The sequence below is a fragment of the Barbatula barbatula genome (assembly GCF_947034865.1).
Source record: "Barbatula barbatula genome assembly, chromosome: 9".
NCBI lineage: Eukaryota > Metazoa > Chordata > Actinopteri > Cypriniformes > Nemacheilidae > Barbatula > Barbatula barbatula.
In genome coordinates, this window is record NC_136772.1 from 20,303,020 (window position 1) to 20,322,466 (window position 19,447).

Here is a 19,447-nt window from a genome sequence, read left to right on the forward strand (position 1 = left end):
AAGCACACGATGAATAGACTATTTCCAGGGATGCGCTCAAAAATGATCTTAGAAACCCTGGGCAGCCCCATCCATCTCTCAGTTGACGTGCCGTTATTGGCAGCCATAAATTATGAATTTTTGTAAACTTGAGCTTGACGTTGAGCGTGTCCCCACAATTCTGACAGACACAGTAATCCCTCGAGAGAACATAAATCACACAAGGAGACAAACAGAGTAAGCGGAAGAGAAAGCAGGAAATTAGTCACAGGATGTGAAATGGCAACACAAAAGAAAGCGGTGAAAGAATATCACAAATGAATCACACAACAGGAGTGGATCTGTTCTGAGCTTATAAGACAAAATGTTTCTTTCTTGGTTACTGAATTTTTATATTAAAAACAAAGAGACAAAAGTATCAACGTTTCCATTTTGACCATGCTGTGTGTGAATTAACTGTTTAAACACTAGGTGGCACATGAGCACTGACAACTAGGACAGTACTGCAGGTAGATTTGAAGCGGATAAGACAAAAAGGTACAGCTGGGCGATAGTGATCTTCAGCTGCAATACCTGAATCAAATCTGGAAAATCCCTGCTGACAAGTACAAATATGTACGTGACAAACTACAGGCACTCTGTTGTGATTTAGACTAGTATTTTCTACTATTGTTTATAGGCCAACTCTCCGTGACTGCTATAAAACAAAGGCAAGCAGTAGTTATTATTATTGTTAAGGCTGTAAGTTAACCTTTTCTCTACAAAACACTTGTAGAGAGGTTCAAATTTTGCTAGCAAAAGTATAAATAGTCTGTTGTCATCATTAAAAAAAATATGCAAGTGCAGTTCATCATGAATAGGCGGGTAACTGACAAAATACGTTAAAGTTACATACAGATGGATAAATTAGGGCCATATAATTTGAAGATTACCTAAATTTGCTTTAATGATAGTGGTATATTTGTCCACATAAATTACAGTAGTATACAGTACTATAGTAAACTGCAGTAAAATTCTTAGATACAATAGTGTTTTTTACTTTACTATAGTAAACAGTGTTTATCACTTTACTACAAGGGCACTACGACGTTCAATAGACAAAATACTGTGGTGTACTATAGTTTTTGCTGAGTGTTCAGCACTTTTATTTTGAAAGATCTTCAAGAACAAGCTTATTGAGTTTTTGCCGATAGCTTCACTCAAACCGTAAAATGCTCGTAAAATAAACTCTCAGAGCAACTCTGGAGATGAAGTTTGTGTGTTTATATCTTCATACAGTACTGACGCAGATAAATCCTCGACCAACCCTCGTGTTGAATGTTCAACAGTGCACGTAATTCACGAAGAACAGCCCGAGGACATGTTTAAATAAAAGGATTCAGCTTTAATGTCAAGCCCTGCAGACTCATTTACACATACCAGTTAAAAAAGCAACACCTCATGAGAGCGCTCTCAGGAAAGAAAACATACACAGACAGCAGACAGAAAACAAGTTTAAGACTGACCAGTCAAAATCACTCAAAATAAGCTCATATCAGCAACCAGAATGAATTGAGGCACGGCGGTCTGATAAATTTTAAATAACTTGCAATTTGATGATCAAATTACTTGATAAAGTCTTCCTCCTGTGGTTTTGAACAACGTTTATCAGCTTTTCTCTTTTTTACTGTATCCAATGGGGAAGATCGGCCGACTTTAATTGAGAATATTTGAAAGTTTTTCAATATTTTTTACGATAGTTTAGGTCATCACAGGGGGCCCAGAGGGCCATCAGGGTACGCCACCGATGTAGGAAGCAGAATAGTCTATATTATTTGTCGATTTGTTATTAATAGTTGTGTGTGTGCATGCCTCCGCAACAGAAAACAGATAAAGGGATTACAAAGGCAACAAGATCGGCTAAAATGTTAATGACAAGTGAATAAACACGCATATATATACACAACAATATAGTAAATCATCAAAATCACAGAGGTCATGTTTATATTTTGTGCTAAAAGTCGATAAAGTAAATCTCACGAAGTGTTTAACAGTGAGCCAGCATACCTACGTGCCAGTACCACAGTAAAACTCTTCAGAGACTCTACAGGCACACACTTCTAAATATTGCCAAGAGACCAAGTTTGTCAAAGCGCATTGTATTCTTGTGTTGCTCATTACGATTACAGTAATCCCCAGGGACGGATTATGATTTCAATGGGCCCCGGGGCCAGTTACCTCAGAGGGAGTTTTTTTACTGCTGTGTTGCAAGGCCACGTATATCATTTATACTTCTGTATGGTGTTCCAAAGGGTCCAATAAAAATACTTTGCAGCACACACTCGTCTCAGTCAACATGACGTCTACGGCTCTGCCGCTTGACATGTTGGTCTGCCTGAACGTCATTTCTGCAAGTTGGATGACATCGCTCACTGTAAATGTATTTATGTTGCATGATACTATGTCTCTTATCATAGACCGCAGAACTGGGGGAGCCAGGGGGGCCACGGCCCGGGCAACTTTTGTACTCTGACAAGCTATCTTATATGAATAAAAGCCTAAGTTGTATCTGTGTTTTTACGAGCCAAACAATACTAGTCACCACACAGCTTCACTCACTCTCACCAACTGCTGCCGATAAAAAAACTCACACTGACAGCTGCATTTCGATTTGAAATTAGTGTGCATTGTTTATCAACTACGACGTTACGTCGACGTAGTTAATAGGTCTGAGGGAGCTAACGGCGGGCACCTGTTTAACCACTGGCGGCAATACCAGGCTGCGACAATGAATTTTTCACAACAAATTTACAAACAAAACAAAATTAGCAAACTACTCCAGCTTCCACTGTGGCCTCAACAACAGACCCTGAGCGTCCATCTCTACCACGGACTCCGACGAGCCCTGGCTAGCTGCTCTCCTCCGGCTTCAAGCCAAGCTACCGACAGCCACTGTACAAGTGAGTGCTGACTTACTTATTAATTTAAGATTATTCAACATGGAAAATGTTAATTTACACAAATGACCCTGCCATTAGCATTTATTTTTATGGGATTGCTCCTTGTCAACATGTCCACAGATGTCTAAGAAGAAATGACTGTGTTTTTAGTTTTTCCACATTCATCATGTCTCTTGATATGCAAAATATCAGCAAGGGTTGAGGAAACATCGGCAGCTGGGCGCAGGAAGTACCTGCAGATGGTAGCAGGAAGAGGTTGTGCTAGAAGGGACACTGCTACGGCCAGAAGTGATTGCCGTAGAATTACAAATGATATTAGCTAATGCCTACACCTACACCAACCCTAAACCCAACCTCACAATAATAAAATAATAGTAATCAACTGTTGTCAGCATGACAAAAATGATGCGGTATCTAAATGTGCCTGCCCAGTTGTGATGGCTGTATCCCTTCTAGCCAAAAGGAAAGCAGTACAGGAAGAGTAGGCAGAACCTGCCACTTGTGTTCTGTCAATCATTAACGTCCTGACAGTTTCAGCAACCAATCACATGGAACTGCCAGTGCGAATCTGTATAACGGTTAATAACATCATTTAAGGGTTGACAGCGATTGTTGAAGCGGTAAGTTTTTTCGGAGTAATGACTTATTGTTTAAAGTAGGGCTGCTCGGTTATAACATAATCTGGATTATTTTGGCCGATATTGAGATCCTGATTATTGACCACACGATTACTCATTAACCCTTGAAACAACATAGAAAATAAAAAACACTTGGCTTTTAAACTCTGAATTAAACTGAAAAATGAATGTAAAGAAATAGCACTAGACAGGCAAATTTCCACCTCCTACTTTATTGCGTTGAAACCATAAAAGTTTCCATTTCCAACATCAGGGCAATAATTATGAAGTTATGATGGACTGGAGATGTTGCAAATCTGCATGCCTGAAAGAGAATGTGTGTCTTTATTGTTTTTATGCACAGCAAGGAGAATATTTTTTCAAAGATCACAGACTGAGAATTGCAGAAATTAGTTGAATTTTTGTGTCATAAAAATAAAGGAAAACTGCACATCCCTCATCACAAGTTGTTTGGGAGAAACAAATCTTCTGCTCTCATGCAAAAACAAACTCCACCATATTAATCTGCCATACTGAAACTGCAAACAGTACTGGGGTCTATGGCCTTATGAAATGAAAAATAGCTTTTTTTGGCACAAGATTTGGTGCACACAGGGATAAAAAGTACACCATGTCCACAGTTAAATATACCACCAGATCTTCATTGTTGTGGACCTACTTTAATACCAGAGGTCCAGATACATGGCATCATGTATTATATCGAATACCAACAGATACAAATAAAAACCGGACTTGCTCTTACAGAAATATTATAAGGGTCATGGTTAGATCTTCCATCAGCACATTGGTTAAAAACAAACATCCGAATCGACAAAAATGGGTCACTGACCAGCCATCCATCTTAGTTCCCTGATCTGAACACCAGTTCATCCCACTCATGTTCTAAAGATAAGAGAGGACCAACATTTGAAGGATCACACTAGAACAATATAAATCTGAAATAATCAATAACATGTTATGATAATATGTTAAAATAATCGTAAAATATAATAATGATTTTGCTATATATCATGGTTAGAAGCTTTTACAGATGTGCAACAATAATTACACAACGTCAAGGTAACAAGACCCGAACCTATAGGTTCATAATATCTGGTTTATTATAATAGGCGTAATGATTTTTATACAATGATTTTATCCCCTAACAAACGCAAACAAAATAGACAAGACGCAGTTCAGTTGGAGGAATGATGGAAGTGAAAGTTAACAAAGTAGACGCTTGACACACTGCATTAAACCGTGTATAGTAGCCTGTTACAACACTGAAAAATGAAAAGAAATAACTTCACTAATACACGTGAATGACATGTGATGCCTGCCTGGATGCTTCACTGCCACATGTGAATTACGTGACTACTACGTCAACGTCTCGTCTGCATCTTGAATTCAATACAATAAATAGCAGAATACAAAAACAGTTAAGTGGACCAAGACGTTCAGTGAGACGATTTTGTGCTGCAAAGTCTTTTTATTGGACTCTTTGGAACGCCATACTTCAGCGTCGTGGTCCACTTCGACAGGCAATGACGTCAGTGCCCAAGCGTGTGTTGCTTGTGTAACCAAGACAAATGGGTTAAATGGGTGCGTACCGTTTTCCCTGAATGGGTGTAGTATGAATGCGATCCGGCTGTCGTTCACCATATTGACGCGATCATGTGACGTACTTATTCTTCTGTGCCTGTTCGATGGCGGGTGGCCATTTATGTTTGAGGTGCATATCCGCCACCAATTGTACTGGAGTGTGGGCCAGAGATGAGTCATGTGATAAAATGACAAGCGCAACAACTGAAGTTATGAGAGACAGGTTGCATTAATACCCTAACATGGGTTCTGAAGTAAACCGCACATTCAGAGCTTTTTATTTTCATGTATTTTCATTTTTACATTGTAGGGCTGTATGCTTTTGATACAAGTAACAATTAAAAGGAAAACAGAAGCTATGTGATTTTGCGACGCGTTTTCTCAGTTTCATTTCGGCAATAACAGGCCCATCCACACTTCCCATTGGGAAGAATGATTATACCAAAGGAACATTCTTTTTGTGACAGAAAAATGCTTATTGACTGTAAACTGCTGCTAATTATTTTGTCTGTATTCTGCCTATTGGTTGATGTCTCTCCCGTAGATACGTTGCTCTAATATACATTTTATTGGAGTATTAAAAAATATTTTCTGTGGTGCTTTTTAGGTGCGAAGCATGTTTTGACATAGACTATATCCAAATTATATCCAACCACACTCTCGTTTAACTTTCACTTCCTCGTCTGTGTTTTTCTTCCCTTGTCCATAAAACTACTCTTAATTTTCTCTTAATTTTTTGTTTGGATAAATAAGTAATTTAATTTGAGTAATTCATTGGTTTAGCACTTATTTGTGTTTTGTAATTATTGGTTTATGAAAGGGGGATTAGAAAGTCAAATTGCGCCAAAGTGTATCCGTTAAACCACCTGCTTGTCTATATTTGACCTTGTGAATAATTATCATGTATTTTGTTGTGTCTGCGAGGTAAAAATCATTTAAGCAATATATAATATTGTAAAGGGCAAATATATGTACATATAACAAACTGCTGAAAATAAACTCAATATTAATGCTTCGTATTTAAATTCTATGAATTAAATCTATGCACATTATAAAGCACATCCATTTAAGAACAAAGCCAGGTCAATGTTAATGTTACAATAGCTTTACAAAATTAACAACATGTTTAATTGTAAGTGAAAGTGCGCTGAGACTGTTTTGCAGGCTATGCGTACTATTCTATCCCGTCGGCTAATTGAATATAGAAGCATCTCAAGACCCATCGCGGAGATTCGGACATACTATAGTGTTTTCTCTTACTACATAGTCGATACGTAGGCAAGCTTCCGATATAAATGAGATGCGCAAGAAAATAGTTCTACCATCAACAGCATTTAAAAGACGATAACATGACAAACTTTTGAACAATGTCCTGGGGTGTGGTTACCGCGGTACAAGTGGAATAATTGACTGTGTTGAATTCAATTATTCAAAAGTTAATACAATTATTGGATGCTTCGCATCGTGGCCGCAACTCACCTGGTGGTGTGCATTAACTTTCTAATAATTGAACGGCGCCCGTTGTCAATTATTCCATTAGATTAGCAATTGTTGATATTTTACATTAATACAAAGGTAATGATTTATTTGCCTTATAATTATCTGAACAAAAATCGCGATGACACCTGATTTTTTTGCGACAAATTTACTATTAACAGTTCTGGCAGGTGTACTCTTGGCTGCGCTGTGGTGTTCCTGGCTGTTTTGCTTGTCCTTGAGTATTTTTAGAGGACGCACTAGGTTGGCACAGCTGACGGGAAATGTTTAGACAGGACAAGCAGAATTTTATAGACAGGATAAAGGGGCTTCAGGGAAAAAACACCTGCTCAAAGCGGCCCCCTGTTTAGACTCAAATCTATCATGTGAGCTAATACCACAGTACAATACAATAACTACAAATAGCACTTGAGTCCAAGCACATCAACAGCATGAACAGTGCAAAGCCGAAAATGGCACTCAACAGTTATTTTTAAAAAGGGTTTCAAAGACAGATCCACACCATCTACAGATGTGGCAAATTTTCATATTGTACAAAGGTTTGTCTGGTTTGCCACGAAATTTGAGCCAACGTTTGTGTTAGTAGTTGTGTAAGGTAGAAGAAAGAATGCATAGTACTAGCATTAAAATCAGGGGAAAGTGATTTGACATTATGCACACTGCACTGTCATCTACAATGCCAAGTTAGTAAAAGCTTAAGCCTTGTAATTACAAGGTATAAGCATGTCAGCGTTTTAAGGATTATAATTTTGAGTTCTTAGTGGTGATGTTACTAAACTATAATTGGAAACTAATAACAAAGTGGCAATGATGTCTACCAGGTGCCGTTTCAAAACAGATTTCTAGTTTGTCGATAACATGTTTGTCAAATTTTGATGAGTGGGAAAGTAAATCTGTTTGAGGAGAAACATGTTTTTACTAGGGGTGTAGCGGTGCGTGTATTCGTACCGAACCGCCACAGGCAACATTTCAAATATAGTCATCATTCCTATGCCCTACTCCCTTCGAAGGGCGGATCCCTTGGAGTTTAGACTTAACAGGGCATTTGCGTCCCATTATGTAGACGTTTGGAATGCACTTGGCAAAGGAACCTCATTGTCTTTAGCTGGCATGTCCAAGTGAGAACGAAGCATTGTGTACGTCAGCAGATGTTGCTGTTTTAATGGCATAACTTGGGCATTTGCAAATAAACATACATTTTATATTATAAGTTTTTAAAATATGCTACATAATATATGAACACTAATATGTATAAAAGTATAAAATAGATCGTTTTTTTGCAAAGAGCTGGGTTTTGTGCTTAAGTTATGCCATTAAAACAGCAACATCTGCTGACGAACACAATGCTTTGAAGCATTGTGTCATGCCAGCTAAAGACAATGAGGGAATTACGTCGCTTGCCTTGCCAAGTGCATTCCAAACGTCTACATAATGGGATGCAAATGCCCTGCCCATCGAAGGGAGTTGGGCATAGGAATGATGAATCCATTTGGAATGTTCCCTGTAACGGAAAGTGGAGGTAATAGTTCAGAAGTTGGTAATGTGGCAAGACTGAATGGAAGATGTTGGTCAGAGGATTTTTGACCACGATGCCAAAAACTTCCAGTCAGCAAAATCTGCCAGAACAAAGACTGCACAGTCTTCGTCCCCTAACTAATAAAAAGAAATACTTCAGACTAAACAATACTCCTTATTAAAAACCAGATTTAAACACCAACCCCCACATAGCAATTCAGTAGTATCTACTGCACTTACAAAAGAGACAGCTTCAGATCTACTTATAATCTTGATGAAAAATATATGAGGTGTACAAGTAAGTTTATAATCTAGGATTCAATGTCTGCCTGCCATCTCTGTCACAGTACCCATTGTCCTGAAGAATAATGAAAGCTGTGCCATCCCAATGGAAACTGCTTCCTGTGCCCACTACCACCACAACAGATGCCAAAGCCGGAAGAATTTGGGCTCTTTGTCTACCCGTGATCCTGACGATTATGTGACCGTAAGGGGCATCAGTATCCCACTGACCCATTCAGAGAAAGTGGCATCACCGCGGAAACCAAAATCCTTAGGCAATGAGAATCCAAGCAAAACAAGTCTTTCGCATTCATGAATAATGCTAGCATCACGTCCTTTAAAGGACCATTCAGAGCTGGTTTGGATCCAAGATGAGAGAATCATCGAGGGAAGCAAAATCTTTCAAAATGAGCAGACAGGATGAAACTGATTTTGACGGTGAATAATATTTCACTAGGTATCAGAAACATAAATTAGAAATAAATAGCCTAGCTACAAAACAGCATGCAATGTTTAAAGGGATAGTTCACCCAAAAATGACTAACAATTCATCATGTACTCCTCTTCGAGTTGTTCCAAATCTGTAGACATTTCGTTGTTTAAGATATTTGGAGGAATGTTTATAACCAAACATTTATTGGACCCCATTTACTACTAAAGTAGGAAAAATTACTTTAATTAAAATTGTTCTGTTGAAAACAAAAGAGGATATTTTGAAGCATTTTGGAAAGCAAAGAGTTCTGGGGCATTTTTGACTACCATTGTAATTTTTTCAACTATATTAGTCAATGGGGTTTGATTAAAAGCATTCTTATTAAATATATTTCTCTGTGTTTATACAGGTTTGGAACAACTAGAGAGTTTTCACCATTTCCTTTCCCTATAAATGTGTCAAACAAAAAGAAGAATTCTAAATGCCATTCAGCTTAATCAGGGCTCCAGACTCATTTTTTCCACTGGTCACACTGGTGAGACCCACTTTATCATTTGGTCGCACCAACTCACAATTTGGTCGCAAATTGAAAAAATTCACAATTAAAGTAATCATAATGACCTTGCATGACCTCAGTTGATGAGTCGTTCTATTCGTTTGTCACTGAGTCTTTAAAAAAATATCGGCATTAGACCGCTTCATTTATGAGTTGTAACACTTGCGAGCCCAATAAATCCAAAATAAATGCAAAGAAACTTTGTATATTAATTTATACAGTAGTTATTATTTTGTTTTATATTCAAGTTATAATGTTGGCTAACCCTCTTTGCAAAAAGCTGTAATTTTGCCACTGGCCTTCTATATTTTTGCCACATAAAATTTAATTAGCTAGCTCAAAACTCAAGTGACTCTAGTAATTTACATATATAATTTTTTCTAAGCACGCTTGTGTTCGGAGGTGACTGATTTGATGGGTTCAGACAGAGTATCGTGAGTTCATTTGAAACACAAGCTGTTTCAACAAATTTAATCGGTTCCAACGATTCATTATGTCGCAAATCGGATATAGCATATATTTTATTCGCATATTTTTTTACGCACTCGCCTCTTTGTGAAATTTTTAGAGCTGCAACTAACGATTATTTTAATAATCGATGAATCTGTCGATTATTTGTTCGATTAATCGATGAATCGGATACAAATTTTTAAAAGCATTCATTTTCAACCCTTTATTGAAAAATAGAACTGACATTGCAAAACATATTTCAAAAGCTTTATTATTACTTATTATATTATTATTACAGCTTGCTGTGGTTTACATGATGCATTTCCCATCAAGAAGCCTCTCATGGTTTGCTGTTTTTTTCTGGAATTTTTTCGGGTCTCTCTGATGGTCTTTCCTCTACCTCCGCTCTGCTTTTTTAATTTATTTTTTCTCCGCTATGCTGCGCGGCGCGATCAACTTTTTTTAGTCCTGTGACACACTAGATGCGTGGCGTGAGCGTCTCAGAAGCCTGGCATGACCGTTTTTAAATCGGCTCCCATGTTAACAGGTTAGAGCTTGCACACTGCCTGCGTGAGACGAGCCGCACGGAAAACGCGTGCATGCTAGGAATTGAATCGACGCCTATTTTTCACGAGACACGCAAGCGTGTTGGAAGCGTTTCCAGGCAAAATAGAATAGGAAAAGATGTTTATATGTAATTTTGTACACGAATACATATTAATGAATGCCATTTTGATGTTTGAAAGCTAATCATCATTTATTTGAACGTATTTTCAAATTGAATTTCATTAAACCAACATCTACACGTTACGGGGTTTACATGTCCACTGTAGAAAACATCAGGACTTAAATCATGTTTATAATGCATTTTTGGAGAAACAACAAGTGAATATTGAAATAAATTATACATTAATATTCCTATTAAGTATGAGATATTATTACTAAAATGTTGCAAATGAATACTCCAATTAACTACCTTTTTCCATAAAATCTTCCTCCAAGAAAATGCTTAGGCTATCCAATGAAAAGATACATTGCATTGAATGGGAATATTAATTTATGTCCATCTTAAACACATATTGCATAAAGTAAACTCGTGCATCAATTGATTACGTTACATCTTTAATAACATATCTGAGAATCATCTTAATACGAATTGTGGTTCGTATTAAACCCCAAAAAGTATTGGTGACTGAATTATTTTTGTTTTTTATGCTCTTAACAATGTGATTAAAAAAGGAAAAAAATATGACACACTACAATAACAACGTAGTCTAGTGTGTCATCTGAGTGACGGTCCAACATCAGGTAATAAAGCTACAAAACATTTGGAAATGTTATTTAAATAAACAGACAGCCTACTTACTCATTTTTCGGATTTTGGAAGGTGTAGGTTATGTGAAAAAAGTTTAAACTTGTCGTGAATACAAGACCCTTGTCTGTCGGCGGCCTCCCTCTATGTCACCTATAGCAGCAGCAGCGCGCCAGCGCCGCGTCAGGCACGGTGCTGGTGTGCAAAGATACACAAAACACGACGCAGCCGCCACAGAGCTGACACGCAACAGAAACGCCACGCTCACGCCACTCAAACATGTGGCGCGCGTTATAGTCGCGCGATACAACGAATCGATAATGAAATTCGTTGCCAACATTTTTAATAATCGATTTTTATCGATTTTATCGATTCGTTGTTGCAGCCCTAGAAATTTTACCTTACACGTTATAAAAAAACATTGCATTTGCAAGCATTTTTGATGCAGTATAGAGCTCTGTTTTGGCATAGTTCAAGTAAAAGAACGAACATTATTTGGTCGTTGCCACCCTGGTATGAAGTTATACTGGTTGACTGGTCTAAAATGGTTTAAGGTGGTCCTCCCAGCCTGTCAAAAGTGATCTTCTGGTGGTTTCTACTTGTGGGTCAGCTTGGGTCTTCTAATCTAAATAAAACCAGGATGGGAGGCAAGCCAAGACCAACTAACCAGGCTTTGGCTGGTTTTATTTGCATTTTCAGCTGGGCAAAACCAGATCCTACAGCTCAACTGGTCAAGCTTCTTCCAAAACTTGGTTTTCCAGTTTTACATACAAACAAAAACAAGTGTAAACTTTGAATGTACTGTGGCATGATTTGCATAAAAGTACCAGGGCAAATAACAAACACCCATAAAAAGTAAACCGAACCAATAAACACACTCCACTACTATCATCTTTAAATACAATTTTCCAGCAAAGATTTACAGGTTATTTTAAAGAGAAAAACTCACTCACCAATCTCTTTTCCAAGCCCCGAGTGGAGCATGGCTCCAGCTGAGGTGACCACGGCACAGGTTTTTAATCCACCCCCAAAGAGTTCATTCAAGGGTAAGGCAGGTACGATCTTGTCCCAGTTTAGGGTGGAGAAAGGCTTCTCAACCCCATCTAAAGTTTTAACCTTTCCCTTCCTCTTCAGCTCACACAACACTTGTTGGCCGCTCTGTCGTGCTCTTCGGTGTCCCGTGTAGGCAACGTCGTGTTTATTATTATTAAGGTAGTCTTTCACAGCCCTCTGGAGACGTGGACTGAGCATGCCCACCGACAAACTTCCCTTCCAAAGGCTGTCAACTACAGATTCTGATTTTGGAACATAGTTATCATCTGGGTCCGGCCTGCCACGTCTAGATGCCCTTTTTGTTGACAACCTCCTGTCTTGCTCGTCCTCTTCTCCTCCTACCACCTCCTCATCATCTTCATCCTGCTGATGTGAATATTGGCTGTACTCCTGCCTCTCGCGACTGCGACTCACAGCAGCAGATCTCGAGCCCACGTCTTGGGTGCCAAACGCAGACCAGGCCGCCAGGCTCTGAAGGTCTGGATAGGGGTAGGCCTCCTGGCTGAGTGGACTAGGCTGGGGATCGAAGCTGGGGTCCTCCTCCCGACTAAGCCCCTGCCGAGCGTTACTGGAACCAGATGGGGTGGCCATAATGGTGCGAGGGTTGCCCTGCAGCGAGGTCAGGCGGCGAGTGTCTGTGTAGGAGAGAGCGGCCGCAGAACGTGGCGCGGCCGCAGAACGTGGCTCGTCCACGCGTGACTCCATAAAATAAGAGAGAAGACCCAGAAACAGCAGCACCCAGGCCAGCATTAGGCCAAGGGCTATTCGCCACCATTGTTTCAAACTGGACTTCATTTCCCAGCAGTACTCTCGGCCACTCTGCGCTGTACTCCAGACCCTAGTGAAAAGGGGCCAGCAGGAGGCCTGTGACAGAACACAACAGGTTAACCTCTCTATTGATATACAAAGTACGTCTCACAGTAGTTTTTTTCAACTAGTTTTCAAAAAAGCTACTTTTTTATACAATTTTCCTAAGATAAAGATTTTTGATTAAAATTTTTTAATTTTTACATTATGTTCCAATTGAATGGATTCTTGGTAATCACTGTGCCATATCAGCGTTATGTTTATTATTGTATTCAATATAATAAAATTTAATTGTCCGGTAGATTTACTGTTTACACACAATTACATTTTGAATAACACTTATTTTTGAGGACACAAAGCATCAAGAAAGAGCAGACAGCATTGAAAATATTTTGTAATTTTGAAATATTTACGATATCACATTTGTGGTATAAATATCATGGTTCTTGTCAGTACCGGTATATTATGACATCCCTAATAGAAATTAACGTTAAAGGTCAAGTGTGTGATTCCTTTGTAGGACCTATTGACAGAAATGCAATACAATGTACACATCTATGTCTTCAGAGGTGTATGAAGACCTCACACAATGAAGAGTTATGTTGTTATTTCTTTAAAATTATCTATTTCTATCTACATAAACCGCGGGTCCCCTTACATGGAATTCTCCATGTTTCTACAGTAGCCCTAAACAGACAAACTGCTCTACAGAGCATGTTTGTAAACGTCATCTCCTTCGGCAAAGAAGTGAAAACGTGATGACATTCTGTGTCAGCTGCCGTAGTGCTTCAAAAGTGCAAATTGCAACCTCAACGCTAGATGTTGCTAAACTTCATAAACTGGACCTTTAAAATTATTAAATGCTGCAGAATTATTCATTAATTTATATTGGTAATGTATGTTAACAAATGAAATGTTAAAATCGAATAACTTTGCAAGTGTGCTCAATATTGCTTATCTCCACCCTCGACGGCTGTGTTGCCGGCAGTGTTGTTTTTGAAAACCTCCAGTATGATCTTGTATCAGCACATATTTTTGTTGATGGTCAAAAGAATGCCCTTGACCCAATGACACTGAACTATTGAACCAATGAACTGTTAGAGAAACACGTATATGTGGTAAAAGCAATATTTATACATAAGGCAACCCAGAGGATGCACAAAGAACATAAGGATTTTAAACTTGGATTTAAATTAAAACATGTTCCCAAAACACTTTCCATCTTTTTATCAAATGTCAATAATGACAATTTAGGTGCTATGCAAATAAATTCACACATTCATTTCATTTTAAAAACCGAAAAAGCCGGTTGTGTTAAAAATGAATAGGATATATGAATACCTATAAACATGTTAATCCAAATCATTTCTGTGGTACATCATTTTGTTTACCACAGTCGGATCGAGAACGCTGCTAGAAAAACTGACAATTTAGCCTGACAATGCGAACACAAGTGTTTTAAAAACAGTTACTCAGTCAAAGAATAAGGAGAGTATCTCTTTCGATCTTCATTAGAAAACAAGAACATTTTCTGTTTGCATTCCTATAAGAGAATCATGTGTCCCTTGAGACCCCTCTTTCTCCAAAACACCCTTAGTTCTCGTTTTTCGATTCTTTAACTGCTAATCTCAATTGAGATACGAATACGGTTGCCTTCATAATGTTCTTTCAGTCATCTCTTTTGTGTACAGAAACTGAAATACTTCTTCACTGTGTGACAGAACCGAAAACAAAAACCAAACACACGCTTACCTTTTCTATTCCATATATGCTTGACTCAATTTATTCTCAAAGAGTTTGTCAATCCCTGAAAGACAAAAAGACACCAATTAGATAGGATAACAGCCTTCTGAACTAAAATTAAAGCAAGTGATGCCGCTTCATAAGCTTCTTACTATGCGAAACCCTTTCTAAGAATCCAAAGCACATGAAGTTTTGTTATGAGTACATTTGGCTGAAAGGTTTTGGTTGTAAGAAGAAACTAAGTGTATTCAACAACCCACCTAAGTACACTACAAGCCCTTCTGTAGCTGTGGGCGAAGTTCTCGTATCAGTCAACTCCCAACTGACCTGAAATAAGTAAATAAACTAACTACAAAGTAAATAGCGCAACACTTTTCAAACAACAGATTCAAGTTCTTCCTGTACTTTGATACTCTCGCTTACCCATACATGCAAATCAAGCAGATATCTGTCGCAGATTTACAAAAGACGTAGACATTTAGAAAACAACAGTGCAAGGTCAAATACCCAAATAAAGGTAATGAGGGTGGAAAAAGCATAACACAAATTCTAATGGACTTAAAGATTATAATAAGAATTGTATTGGTTTTAATACTATAACTATAATACTATAACTATAATGGTCTTTCTAGTTCTCCGGTAATATCCTCACTGGTGGGATGGTAACCAACAGAACACCATTACAAACTCTCAAGACCAAAACACAAAAGGACGAAAGACCCCATTTTGTAATTGTTTTAATGGTAAACATCTGACAGTTCATGATGGTATTTGTAATGGAAACAATTCTTATCTGTATAGCAAGGTGTCCTTATCTAAATATGAGTTTATGAGTTATGGTTATGCAAATTATATTTTGCCTTTAGTTGTAGGGCTGTGTATTGGCAAGGGCCTCACGATACGATACATATCACGATAGATGGGTCCCGATACAATATATCACAATACATTCGATACGATACACACGTTCAATATATTGCAATTATTTTTTTTAAATAAATACAAATTAAGAGTGAGCTAAAAATACATGTTGGTGTGTACAATCTATGGTATTCTGGTATGTTCATCACATTATAGTGATAACTCTGCAGACACAAAAGATTCCATTCAATTTTATTAACAAAGCTATTTATAAGAGGTATTTGTCATCTAGCAGTATGTTGTTAATAAAAAAACAAAGTACATTAAAATCTATTCATAAAACTGAAATTGTCAGTATGACTCTCTTTTATATCCCACTCCACCAGTGCAGTTTTCAGTAACTCCGCAATGTTTATGCCAGTATGGCTCGTCTCATGCATTGCGCGTGTCTGTGGTTGTGATGTAATCCTAACATACGATGCATTGCAAGTCAGGGTCACTCGCTCTACCGAGCTAAGGGATTTTTTTACCTCTTCGTAAATCCCGGGTACTTCTACGTCCGTTATGTGCCTGCGAATCGGAATCACATAACACAGCTAGTGTTCACCATATGCCCGAAGCCGGGGTTTTCAACCACACTGTCGCAAAGCCTTACAAATAAAATACACCACCGACTCTGTTATTTTCTTTGCACGAGCTAAGATATACGGAAGCTTGTTGGTGATATTATATGAATGAATCTACTTTACGCCATTTGCTTTCTCGCACCTGCTTACTTTTGAGACATTGTCCGTATGACAGCGAATCACAGCGACATCAACAGGAACGGAAAAAATGGTTATGCGATGAAACGTCATTTTGAATCCATTCAAAACATGACTTATTTAAGGTATCGATACTATAGGTTGGACTATCAATACACTATCGTGAAAAAAATTATCGCAATAGTTAGCTGTATCGATAATTTTGCACAGCCCTATCTAGTTGTGAATTATACTCTTGCTTGACTGACATTGGATTGGCCTTTAATTTGTGTTTTGACTGGAATAAGCTGTGGATGGAGTGGTGAAGTACAGATCTGTAATCTGTGTGTAGTGAGAATGTTCAGAGCTGTTATGAAGAACGGGTCACACACAAACCAATATTTTCAAATACAATTTGAGATAAATGATATTTGGAAGCTCTGATTAGTCGCCATTTTTAACTTTGTAATATAAACTGCATTTGGCAAATGCAATAGGCTACTTAAAAATGTGGGGGGAAAGCGATTTAAAATAGTTTTAGATTAGAATAGTTTTATTTGGGTAGTCTGGGGAAATCGTCTGGTACAGCACTTGAGACAGAAATGTTAACTTGCATTTTCCATCGTTGTACACGGATACAAGTAGCATGTGCCGGTTAGAAAGTGTAGTATTTGTCCCGGCACTCTTGTGCTGTGAAAGCACCGTTGAGCGTAGACTAAAATGCCAGTTTCTGTTCATCCATTGCAAACAACTGAAAAACTATGCTGACCTCAAGAAAAAAAGAAACACTTTGGTTAAGACCCGGCATTACGGTTTAACAATATCAGTCCGTATCTTATTGCTGACAGCAGACAACCACAAGAACATGAACGGTCATAAACATTTCCTTCCTCTGAGCTGGGATGCAATCTACAAAGACACTCACATTTTAAGAGCATAAACTTACAAAAAAGCCCCGATTAGTCCGTGTAGGGGCTAACGGAAACTGAAAGAGATGTGTGCATTGAGAGAAGAACGTAACCGGAGCGACGCAGAGAAGGAGACAGATAGGACTTACACGCCACGTCTCATTTATTATTCATTTAGCCAGAAGCATAAAGCCATTTTTGAGTGTCAGTTTGCTTAGTGCCAACAGTGTACAGAACAAAATGAAAACTTTTTTTTACCAATTCAGCATATCTTATATCCGTACACAATTTAAGAGATAAAATTATTATAAAAAAAATCATATTATAACTTGACTAAAACCAACCTTATTAGAAAAAACAAGCATTTGAAAATAAATCAGTGTAATAACTAAAATGACAGCAACCATCTTTGGTAGAAATGTATTTTAGGGTTACCTGAATTATTTTAGTTTGGCGTACATTGTGTTCGTTTACATGGAGAGGGAGTTTTCAAAAAAGTTCGGATTCTACCGCATTGAAAAAGCCTGCAGGTTTGAGGCCTATTCGATCTTCTTTTCCTTTTCACGGTGTAATCTTAAGTAATGTCTGCGCACACATAAAACCGCTAAACTGGCTCAAAACCATTTAGTACAGACGCCAAATCAGTATGTGGTGCTGAAATTCTGCCACAGAGATACACTAAAATATGGAAGAATTTTGATATGAAATATCCAAAAATCACTTGCACAGTGCAATATATTTCATGCAGTTGCGTACTTACAATATCCCAAATGTTCCCAAGAATGTGCAAATCCAGAGAAATTCCTATTTCTTAGTAACTTTAGACAAATGAACATCACGTTTCTAAGTAGCAGATAACCTGCACTATAGTTTAACATAATTTCATTTTATTGCTAAATATTTAAGAAGTTTAAATCAATTACATTTACAATGTTTCATGGGAGTGGGTGTTACCTTTCACAGCGATTTCTGTGGCCACAACAAATCATGTGATCTGTGGAGCTTGCTACAAAATAATGGTAGTGTAGTTTAGTTCACCAGGATTTCAGCCAATAATCACAATTTTGTTTCTAAAATTAAATTTATACCGACTAGCGACTTCTACAGGAGCAAGCAGTATATCAACGCTAAACCTCAATGCTCTTGGTGGGTCTGTGTGAAAGGTTTTTTCTGCCATGCTGACCCACAATCGTTTCATCAATTTCACCAAAGACAAACGTTTGCACCCGAGGCTTGTTCTGTCCTTGTGGAGGGCCATCAATATACAAGACGAGAAGCAGAACTGAGCACATGAAAGATAAGCGAGAGATTTTTGAGCAGACAACCTTGAGAGTGCTGGTCTCAATCCAGTCAGTCTCTGGATGACCCCGTTTCGCATTTACACCTCTGCCCATTATGGATGATCGGGCAGTGCCCTGTGAAAGACACCCCGCCGCAGTGCAGCGATGTGAGGAAAACGGCTCCGAGGTCATTTGACATTGGCATGTATGAGGAAAATGGAGTGAGCAGATTGATGAGCAAACACATGCTAGCTTCCGCACGCTGAATCCATTAACCTGAACCCTTCATCTACATTGCTAATGTACTCCAGTAAACCAATCCATTGCCAGACATTTTTACACGAGCCCAGTAGGATTCAAAAGCTCAGCTTCAGCATCTCTAAAGGTCTGTTTCTGATTGCCCGGTCCAGCTTCATCTTTCGGTCACCTGTGATCTTGCAACCGTTCAGCACATCACACATGGACGTGAGCCTTACAAATTTGCCATCCAGCTGGGAATTTTTTTTAAATAAACCAAGGCAGATTAAACCAGCAACCAGATATAAAGCCACCATCTGCACCACGTCCCTGAAAAGAACGGCGGAGGGACAGACAAAGGGGAAAAAAGGTGTTGATGGTCTCTAAAGCACCAGTGTGGGGGCATTGGTGATGTCAAAAGCGCCGGTAGCAAATTAACACTAAAAATAAATAAAGATATCACTTTACATACTGATAATCCGAAGTACATTGTTAGTCAGATACCACACACGTACCAAATCGACTGACACCTATTTCAGAACTCACACACAAATCCCATGCAGTGTAAATGTAGCCTTACAGACTTGACAAAAGGAAGAAAACACACAGCTGTTTATTACTGTTTAGTAAAAA

General features: G+C 38.3%; 1 protein-coding gene across 5 annotated transcripts in view; it reads right to left on the reverse strand.

Annotated features, from left to right (window-relative positions):
• st6gal2a (ST6 beta-galactosamide alpha-2,6-sialyltranferase 2a) overlaps positions 1-19,447 on the reverse strand; it is a 55,670-nt gene that overhangs the window by 18,042 nt on the left and 18,181 nt on the right. For 2 of the 5 annotated variants that reach the window (XM_079464168.1, XM_079464170.1), the window contains 2 exons: positions 14,795-14,849; positions 12,136-13,099 (listed from right to left, as the gene is read on the reverse strand). In XM_079464168.1, the coding sequence (XP_079320294.1) occupies positions 12,136-13,030 (895 nt within the window). In that variant the 5' untranslated portion in view covers positions 13,031-13,099; positions 14,795-14,849. Of the gene's footprint in view, positions 1-12,135; positions 13,100-14,794; positions 14,850-14,937; positions 15,113-19,447 lie in introns of those variants that run through there. The other 3 variants (XM_079464169.1, XM_079464167.1, XM_079464171.1) reach the window with 3 other exon arrangements.